At 47.4% G+C, this 10,780-nt stretch overlaps 1 protein-coding gene and 1 long non-coding RNA gene across 8 annotated transcripts in view; one reads left to right on the top strand and one right to left on the bottom strand.

Moving 5' to 3' along the window:
* Nucleotides 1-10,780, bottom strand: part of LOC307014410 (trinucleotide repeat-containing gene 6C protein-like) — a 44,979-nt gene that overhangs the window by 15,228 nt on the left and 18,971 nt on the right. For all 7 annotated transcript variants that reach the window (XM_079642283.1, XM_079642286.1, XM_079642284.1 and 4 more), the window contains one exon: nucleotides 910-3,699. In XM_079642283.1, coding sequence (XP_079498409.1) covers nucleotides 910-3,699 — 2,790 coding nt within the window. The remainder of the gene's footprint in view (nucleotides 1-909; nucleotides 3,700-10,780) is intronic.
* The window catches only part of LOC307014413, an 18,437-nt gene continuing 11,386 nt past the window's right edge, over nucleotides 3,730-10,780 (top strand). The window contains exon 1 of the long non-coding RNA XR_013801214.1: nucleotides 3,730-5,355. This is a non-coding gene — a long non-coding RNA (uncharacterized lncRNA). The remainder of the gene's footprint in view (nucleotides 5,356-10,780) is intronic.

The raw sequence follows: 10,780 nt of genomic DNA on the forward strand, positions 1-10,780 counted from the left end.
ACATCTGACTGGGCCAGACTCAGCTTAGCTCTCTCTCCAGGGAGAGGTCAAGTCCTGGGGGCTGCTCCAACATTATTACATGCATTCAACCTTCTAGTATGAGTGGCCGAAGCACTAAACTATTCTAAACAGACTCAATTATTACTTTCTTCCATTAGCTATGAATAGTATTGAGTAGTTATCCCCATAGGGTTATAAATCCCTATATGCTCAACCGCCCTTTTTGCCTGCAAATTGGACACTACAATTTTTTTTGGAAAGTAAATAAATCCACTGTAGAATCAGCATGCAGGGTCAAGTGAGGGTCAGCAGGGGGCGTAAGTCCCTTCTTAGCTCCTCAGGGCTCCACCTCCTCCCTTCATCAACTGACAGATGGTGACTCCCATATAATCACACACTTCCGATCCTTCTCAAACTGTTTGTGGTGAAGAGTTTTTTTTCACGAGAGGCACTTTGTAAACAGCATTCTTGTGCTTCCTTTGGGTACCCATGAGATGTTGCCAAGGTTACCCACATAGACGTGTCCGTTGTTGTGAAATTCGAGTAGCCGCATGGAAAGACGGGGCTGGCACTTCTTAACTCATTTGGATAGTCGATTAGATGTAAATACACAGAGGGCAAACTAGGTCAAGATTTTACCTTTAAGTGGATCAAGGGATTGGAGCTTAACAGTGCACCGCGCTAACTACCAGCTTTCAAGCTTTCAACACGTTTACTTTGATGAAACAGAAAGAATGTGGAAAAACATGAAACTGATATAATCAACATATTGTATAAGTAAAATCAAATTCCCCTTAAAATCTTATAGTTGGCAATCCAGTTTAGTACATAAGTATGACTATCTAGGCTTAGAATGATTGTTGTGGGCTATGCAGCTCTATAATACTTTGTCCAAATGTTATATCTTACCTTGAGATATCAAGGGACCCCTGTTGTGAGATGGCCCCGACTGGTGTTGAACAACGGGCTCCATGGGCCCACTGCTGGGTCCTTGGTTTTGGGAGCTTTGGGTGTGGTTCTGTAAAGGTGCAGGCGGCCCGTGATAGGGGTGATTGTGTGAGTGGGAATGGGTGTTGGCGGGGCCTGGGGGGCTATTGCCTCCAGTGGTAACTTTAGCTTGGGTCTTTCCTGGATTGTTCCTGTCCCACAGGTTGACTGACTTGCTGTAGGTTCCAGGGTCCCCCCAAGCTGAGGTCCCATCATCAATCTCCATCTTACGTCTGATTGAAGGTGGGGAGGGCTCTTCCCAGCCTGTGGGATCAGCTAAGGACTCCTTCTTACTGCCCCCCCAGCCTCCACCCTGCTTTGCTGGGCCTGAGCCAGACCAAGAGCCCATGTTCCCTCCCCCACTACTACCACCACCACTGGGCCCCTCTTGAGGCTTGCCTCCCCAACTTTGAGGAGTGGGCCCCTCTTGAGGCTTGCCTCCCCAACTTTGAGGAGTGGGCCCCTCTTGAGGCTTGCCTCCCCAACTATGAGGAGTGGGCCCCTCTTGAGGCTTGCCTCCCCAACTTTGAGGAGTGGGCCCCTCTTGAGGCTTGCCTCCCCAACTTTGAGGAGTGGGCCCCTCTTGAGGCTTGCCTCCCCAACTTTGAGGAGTGGGCCCCTCTTGAGGCTTGCCTCCCCAGCTTTGAGGAGTGGGTCCCTCTTGAGGCTTGCCTCCCCAACTTTGAGGGGGGGCAGTGGGGCGCTGGCAAACTGGCTCTCCCCAGCCCCCATTTCCTCCAGCTGCAGGTATCCCAGGTGCTGAAGGAGACATTCCCCAACCTCTTGGGTTTTCCTTCCAGCCTCCTGCCTCCCCCTCCCAGCCCGGGTTGGTGGGACTCTTTTTGCTCTCCTCTGGTTCCCTCCAGTCCCCGGCATTATTGCTCCCTCCACTATTGCTCCAGCTGTGGGATGCTTTGGGTTGCTCTCCCCAGCCTTGGGATGTTGGCTTGTTGCGAGAATCATCCCACCCGGATGACTTCTCCTCTCCCCAGGATTGACCCCCATTCTTGGGTATACTGGTGGTGGGCCCTGCTGCTGGAGGATTCCCCCAGCCACCAGGGCCGCCCGGGGGCTTAATGTTGTTGGGAGGCTCTCCCCAACCAGAGCTAGGCTGTTTGTTAGCAACAATGCTTCCACCCCAACCTGAAGCTCCCTGAGAACCAGGCACATCATTTTTGCTCCCGGGGTCACTCCTTTGAGGGGGGGCCATGTTAGCCTTGGAGGGCCCCTGGGCATCACTTGGAGTAGTAGGGCCAGAGCCCCATGATTCCGCTGCTGCTGCTGCTGCTGCTGCTTCCTTCTTACGTTTAGCGTCCATGTCCCAGGAAGTGTGCTGGCGGACAGGAGTCTGTCCCCAGCCAGTGTTACACAACACTCTGGGGTCCAGATCCGGGGCAGGCACCAAGGGAGCAGGATTATCTCGGGGTGAGGGGTCTTTGTGCTGGGGGTGGGCGTCCATGCTGTCACTGCTGCCTTCACTTGCAGCAGCTGTGCTCACAGCTCTGTTCCAAGGACTAGCCTTTGGGTCCTGGGGAGGAGAGGTGGGGGTGTCCCAGCCTCCCGGGGCCTCCTCAGTGCACGGCTTCCCCCAGTTCCCACCTGACTGGTCCCCCCAGCCTCCAGAGCTTCCTGCTCCACCTCCTCCACGGCTCCAGCCAGATTCCCAGCCAGATACCTCCTTAGATGAAGGTGCCTTAGAGTCGCCACTGTTACCCCATACCGAGCTACCATCTTCTCCATTGACCAGAGAGCCCCCTGGGGGGGTCTGGCCCATGGAACCCAAGCCTGCAGCTGCATTGCCCCAGCTAGGCAAGCTGCGGATGGGGCTAGTGGGTTCCTGCTTATTAGTGTGATTTGGTCCATCAGTATTAAGGTTCTGAGGTTCTGAACTGAAAGACACATTCGTGGACGGGGAGGGGTGTGGCTCTGGCGCTTCGGAGGCCATCATGCTGCCCCAGGCGCTGCCAATCCCCAAAGAGTTGCTGTTAGTGTTGGCTCCAGCACAGTTGCTGGTCTGGGCTGGTGGGGGGCCAGGCGGGTTACAGAGGTTGGGAGAAGGTTGAGGAGGTGAAATGGTGTTGGCTCCCCCTGAGCTGCCTCCCCCTGTGCCAACCCCGTCATGCCCCAACACCGGCCAGGCAGACGGGTTGGCATTAGGGTTTAGGTTCAAGTTAAAGTTGGTGGTGGAGGTTGGTGAAGACCCCCAACCCCTGCTGTTTCCTCCCCCGACTGGGCTGTCGTTCTTCCCTTCACTCCCCACTGAGGACTGGGAGGGGCAATGGGAGGATCCAGGCCCAGAGCCCCAGCTGCGATTGGCTGCAACCTGGCTGGAGAGCGTGCTGGTACCAGTATGATTGGCAGGGCTGGGCCCACTGTTGGCCTTGCTGCTAAGGTGGTTGGCAGAGAAGTGGCCTGTCTGGCTATTGGCCCCCGTAGCCATACTCACGGTACTACAACTACTACTAGTACTACTGCTGCTGCTGTTGGTCAGATGACCAGGGTCAGTGTCCAAATGGCATCCTCCTGGAGGGGCCTGGCTCTGGCTGAGGGTAATAGAAGGCCAAGCCTCTGTTTCCTTCTGGTCAATGATCAGTTGATCCCAGCCGCTGAGGTTAGTGGAAGATGCAGCACTTGTGGCACTCCTGTTAGCTGGCAGGTGTCCCCAGAGGGGATTATCATACTGGGCTCCCTGGCCACTTTGTGGGGGCAGTTCTGTAGGGGAGAAAAGAAAAATAACATGAGCAAGAGCAAGCAAGGGACGAGAGAAGAGAGGTATAATGTTTGTGTGTCATCACACCCACACTTGCTTAGTAAGGTTGAAATACCATGGCAACATGTAAGGTTGTACTTATACATACTAGACTTCACAAGATGCTTTACTAATGAAAATAAATACCACCCACACTGAAATTGCAAACACACATAGAGTCACTAATATGATGCCATAGGGAGCTTTAATTAGAAAATAAATGCAGTATTTCCGCACTCTATGCAAACACTATACACGAGCACACATTGTTTTCAGGTATTTGTTTTCAAATGTACTATGGCTCAAGGAAGGAACACAGTGTTTACAGCACAATGGACTTGTCTCACATGCTATATTGTTCTTTTGAAGAATCTAACTGGATTCAAAAGAGTATTTTCGGTATTAACATTAAAAGCACATTTATTCAAACTGACCATTTCATATGTTTTATCCATCAATGTGTTGGTATTTCTGATGTCCATGCAGTTTTTTCATCATTGTAGATATTGTTTAAGATGTGAATGGGTTGTGGTAAAACTGCATGTATAACTGTTTCTAAAAATACGAATGCAAATCAAACCAAAAATGTACCATTAGATTTCGCTTTGGTTGCATGCAACATTTATTGTAATATTAAAGATGGCCATATGTATAGGGAATATTTAGGTTTAAAAGTTAACCAAATGGAAATGTTCACCAAATGCAAAATCTTCATAGCCCAAAACAATGCATGCATTTGAACTAATGAGAAGAACTAACAGCTACACTGCATCTTCCTTGCAGGTTATCCCATTCAGGTCTGGTATTTTTGTGAACCTCAAATAGAAAGGGACCATGAAGGCGAGTCATCCTTAACCTCCTAACCATTTGACCTCAACTTGACTTGAAACAGAAATACGCAGAAGCTTAGCCTGTCTCCTCACTAACACATCAGCCTCCACCTCCCTGTACAAGTTATCTGACAACCCAAAGTAATGCTTCGGGTTTATTTCTCTTAGATCTCTGTGGAGTACTAGTGTGCATACGGATTATGTTGATAAAACTAAGCCTAGTTGCAGATCATAATTACTGCACTGATCAACCTACTGCCACCTCATTGGCTTATGCCTGCTGTCCCTTGTGCTGCAGTGCGTTATTGTTTACACATGCCTTCACATGCATGCTCAGTGTTAGCATTTGTGTACCAGCCCCTGTTTTCAAGCTTTCTTCAATGCTTGCAACTAAAGGAGAGAGAGAAGGCGTTGAGAGAGCAGGGAGGGGGGAAAAGAGGGCACTGTGTTTCTGACACACACAGCACTGTCGTTCTGTAGCGTCACTCTACTGAGAAGTGCAGGGCCGCCATTTTCTCAGTGCTGATCTCCAGCCAAAAAGGCTCTGAGCTATCGCCTGTTCTTCCACTAGCGCTGCTTTAATAGCAAGCGTGTCCCACTCACAATAATAAACACAAAGGAAAATAACTCAACATTGTAAGCCTGCAATGCACCGTCCGTCACTGCAGCTTTTGCTTGCATGCTTTAAAAATGCATCCACATGGTGGGTAAATATAACCTCCCAAGACAACACAGCAGACGCAGAGAAGAGAGAAGAAGACTAGGTCGAAACCAGTGCGGCTGAACACTGTAAGGCTACATGCTGAATTGTTGCTTATTTGTTAGCCGTAATGTTAATTTCCGAATATTTAATGTATGTACTCTATGTATGGACTGAGTAATATTTGGTTATAAAGTGTACTAAGGTAGCATCATGATATAGTTAAGCCAAGTTTCAGTCAAATAATTGAGGACTGCTTTACTCAATAACTTCAACAATATAATATTCATGATATTTTCAACAGTTTGATGTACTGCATTACTCATCTAAAATGCCATTGTCCGATTTCCGTCACATGCCAACACACAGGGGAAAGGTAATGGTTTGCATTACATTGACGCAGACCAGACCCAGGTTGCATCCCATGACAATTATCAACATGCCAGCAGATGGAAGCAAGAGGCAGGGACTTAACTTGGGTTTTGGGGAGCTACAGTATTCATTCATGGACAAACTGAAACACACATTATATATTAACTACCATTTGAAAACTTTAATGCTGACTTTTTCTGCTCCGACCGCCAACAGCTGTCTGCTCTGACGGCACCCACCTTCACTCTCTCTCTTGACCACACACTCACTACGCACTGAGCTATTCCTCCTATATAACATTCATCAAACTGCCCACACTGTACGAATAGGAGTGAAACAGGATGGTTGTGTAGAACAGAAGAACTGATGTACACAAACAGAAGAATGGCAACAACAAAAATAAAAAAAATGTATCAAATGATGCTTTCTGGGTTGAGTTTGTTGGCAGAGCAGCAAACAACAAACAGCCAGTAGCGTCACGTTATAACTCACTCACTCACTGAGAGACTCTAGTGTTGACAAGGCTGGCTCCCACACAGAGGGAGGCTGGAGAGGAAAGGAGTGGAGATGTGAAATACCTGTGGAGAGGAGCCTCACAACCATCCTGTAAAGAGCTAGGTTTTGTGCGATGCAGCGACCATCCTTGTTTCAATATGTCTGCTGGTCTCGCCAAGCGTCGGAGGCTCATTTCTGAAATGCTGCCAAGAAGTTGCACAGCTCTTGCACGGCATGAGACAACCCCCCCTTCCCCCATCCCTTCCTTCCTCACCCCTCTTGCTCTGTCCCTCCCACCAGCACTGCTTTGGCTGGGTCTCTCCTCTTCTATCTATTGCCTCCCTCTGGCTTTATTTATATCCTGCTCTATTCCTATCCTGACGGAGAATATCCTCCCTCTCTGGAAAAGCACTGGTTGGGGGAGGGGAGGAGAGATTTGGGGGGGGGGGGGGGTTAACAGCTGAACGATAAAGCCTGGAGACCTTCATTATGCACTCATGAGGCATGAAGTAAAACAAAACAAAACAAAACAAAAGGGGGACTCTTCAACCACCCCCCCTCCACCCTCACATCTTTCAACCTTTCACTAAATATTTAGCCAAGACCACTCCATCTGCAATTAGCACTGCCGCCCACAATGGGAAGCCTCTTGAATAGCTGCGGCAGGCAAAAAAGAGCAAGAGAACCCTCACAAAAGCCTGCTGTGCCCCCTCCGGTGCTGAAATTCTCACACACGCACGTGCTTATGTATGAACAGTCATATCATCAGATCACACACGATGACTAATGTCTGTTTTTTGTATTTACATTTTTGACAGCTGGTCCACAATGCTGCAATTATAAGCAGCAGCACAACGCTTAGGATGGACATTTGCCGCTCCATGGGGGGGCTTTGTGTGCACAGGGCAAGGGCATGCAGTGAACAAACTCATATGGATCTGAACACAGAGCACCATAAGGGAACGGTGATCTGGTCCACCACATGGCACTGGAGGAGCTACGGGGTAGAAAGAGGTTCCATAGAGACCAAATAGGAAGACATTGATTGGAATAAATAGAAAGCATGGATGGAGGATGATATCTACGGCCGGGAGCTCGACGAAGAAAAAGAAAACAGAGCAGCGATCACTCGGATCAAGGCTGGTATTGTTTACAAATGATCCCACCTCCCCCGCAACAACACAATAAGTCAATGCTTAGTAGAGAACAGAGTCCCTTTATTGCTGAGGTTCTGCCCCTGTGCCTCTCCACTGCGAGGACCTAACATGCACTGAGGTCATGCCGTGCTTCTGCTTATGCGCTAACGTACACACAACGTAAACACTGCATCTACTGTGTGGATGGCAAACATTAAACACCATGCTCACACAACTTTCTAAATGCTCAGATCAGCATCCCTTTCGCGAATGTTTGTGGACACGTGTACCACATGTACCAGTGTAGTGCTGTAGTGTGTGAAAGCAGGGGAAACAAGGAGGATCAGGTAAAGAGGGATCATGAGGAATACAAATGCAAATGCAGAGATGGATGTTGAGAGATGGAAGGAGGAAGTAATCTAGGAGGGCTGTGAGGGCCTCAGCTGGACTGATCCCGGCTTAATGAAGTCCCCGAGGGCCAGAAAGACTGGATGGTACAGCGCTGACAATGCATGCTGCCAGACAGAGGAACAAGCTCTCTGACACACACACACACACACACACACACACACACACACACACACACACACACACACACACACACACACACACACACACACACACACACACACACACACACACACACACACACACACACACACACACACACACACACACACACACACACACACACACACACACACACACACACACACACACACACACACACACACACACACAACCACCCCCCCCCCCCCCACACACAGGAATGTGCTACCTCTGTGTTTAATGGTCACATACGCCACATCCCAATTGTTTTCGATTTGGTGCACAGAAGCAAAAGCACTTAATTGTTTATGAGAAGCACAACTTATTGGACTGAAGGAAAAATGAATGGGAGCTTTAAGAATTTTGCTTTTTTCTTGCTTATTTTATGTGTTACTTTTATTACAGTAAACTGAATATTGCTTTTTATTGCTTGGAGAGATGCAACAATCAGTTATTTTGATTATGTCATTAGATCAACACTTAGAAAAGACAAGTTGCAGGCCTAAATGCGTGTTTGCTTTTCAGCACAAACTACAACTAGTTACAATGTATATTTACCCATGCATAGATGAGAGAGATTTAAATAATGTAAGAAATGCATGTATCTGCTACCACTACTGGGATTGAGATAAATATGCAAGTATCTGAAATACTCCACTGACTTTGCTGATTTATGCAAAGATTTAAGAATCTTAGAGGGTCTGGTGTGATGCGAATATGGAAACGGATAGTTGATTGGTTGTTAGAAGATTTGTATTCATCCTTTCACAACAAAAACCGCTAAATGACGGGGACTGAAGAGAAATATATGCGAGAACATTCTGTTTTGTAAGGATGCTTTCTTTGAAGCTGCTTTCCTGTTTAAGTGATGTTATCCTCCCAAGCAGAGAGACAAAACATGCCTTTTTCAAAAGTACACATGCCGTCATGTTTGCCTGCGAGTATCTTTTTTCTGCAGCTCCTCTAAAGGATAAACCGGGTCAAGGGCTTTCTCCAGCATGCCAATCTTAAAATAGCTCGCTCTCTCACGCCTCCTACATGGAAGGGCCCTCGGATACGGGTTGTTAGCCAAGCAAAAGGCAACATTGGAAGCCAAGGCTATAATAAAAGGGAAGATTGACAGAGTTACATATAGTATGTGCAGCCTGACTAATCCCAGCTGCCCTGGGGCCATCGAGGGTATGTGCGCGCTGCGGTGTTGGTATAGCGGAGGTGGAGGAGGTGAACGCATGTGCACCGGAGAACAACGAGCGGGGCACATAGCAAGAGGAAAGTTAGACAGAAGAAAGAGTGAGCGCTGAACATTTGTGGTTAACAGAGAGCTGGTGTTTAATCACATCGCAAGACGTCCCAGTCCTCTTTGAGGGGATTCCCAAGGCTCTTTTACAGCGTCATCAGCAGACTTAAAGAGCACATCAAGTCTAGCATACGTTATTCGCACATTAGCTGAACTGTTATTCTTGGTGTCAGCCTCTGTTGAGCCAGTACAATGCCTAATGGTACAAACAAACTTGATGATGTTGCTTCATGGGCTTTAACTAGGGCTTAAGACAAAATGCAAAAGGGAGACGCATCAAATCCTAAGTGCTACAGGCGACACAGTATAGGACTACCAGCCGCGTTGTTTAGTTAAAAGTCAGACTAAAATAGGATTGCATCATGGTCACACAAAGACTTCTCACTTTGAGTGCACGCACACAGGGATTTCCCTGGCATGTAACTGAATACCCTCAATGGGAATGACCTTTATCTTCATTAAAAAAGTATTCCAGTGTAGGACATATGGCCTGCAGTAGATGGTGGCAGGCGTGCCCACAGTTTGGAGAAGCAGACAGAAGCACAGAACAAACGCAATGCACTGCTGTGGCAGCTAGTACATGCATTTTAGCCATCTAAGAAAGAACATCTACAAAAACAAAACAGGTTTCGGTGCATGATACTCTATATTTACAATATTTTCACCGCTTTATCTGTAGCTTCTTAGCTATACCTACTTAGGTTCATTCGAATTCACCAAAGTCACATAATAACACACACAAACCAAATGATGTAGCAGTATACACTCCCATGTTCTGTGAGGAAAGAATAGTGAGTTTTATTTCTAATGGAGCCTGGGGCTAACTGCTGCAGTTCCCTGTCAGAGACATGACTGTATTGCTGTCTCATGGCAAGGCAGAGCGGTGAAAATATTCTAAATATAGCCAACTCGTAAACTGATATCATTTTTTTTGGTGAGCTCTCGTTTAGGTGGCTAAAATAGGTTTTGCTCACTGCCCCGTCCAGAAGTAGCACATTGCTTTGCTCACGTGTGGTAATGAGGGCAGGCTGGCAGTAAATTAACTGTAGGTAATACACTTACTATAAATTAGTTCCTAATACTCCCCCACTTCAAAGCATCTAAACTATCGAATGTTGATTATTAACAAGCTTGTTGCTGTTTTAAAGTTGAGAGATACTATATGTTTAAAGCAGAGCAGAGACACATAAAGCTAAGACTGCATAGGAAAAGATTGTTTGTGTTTACATGCATGCAGCATGTGTATATTTGTCGACACACAGACCATGTTTAGCAGCTCTACTTTTCAAGAGAGCCAACATATGACTGAGTAATAAAAGATGGGGAGAGGCGAAGTGGAGTCAGCGGAAGGAGAGAAGAGGGAGAGGGGAGGGAATGAATGCAGCTAGTGTACTTCTACTGTTAGTTCTTTGCCAGAAATTAAAGTAGGGAGGGGGACTATCCCTCTGTTAGCAGATAAGGCTCTAGGGACAGTGATGAAGTTGAGTTAACCTGTGGTGTGCTGAATGCAAGTTCACGAACCACAAACTAAACAGTGAGGTTTTTCAAATGCGACTTTAGATAGTCGAAGAGACACGTAACAAATCTTAAAGTGAGAGAGTAGAGCGTCATGCTCACGTGCAAAACTTCTCTGTGCACCAGTCTGCATGCAGACTGTGCAGAGGG

This window comes from Notothenia rossii (genome assembly GCF_949606895.1).
Source record: "Notothenia rossii genome assembly, chromosome: 8".
Lineage (NCBI taxonomy): Eukaryota > Metazoa > Chordata > Actinopteri > Perciformes > Nototheniidae > Notothenia > Notothenia rossii.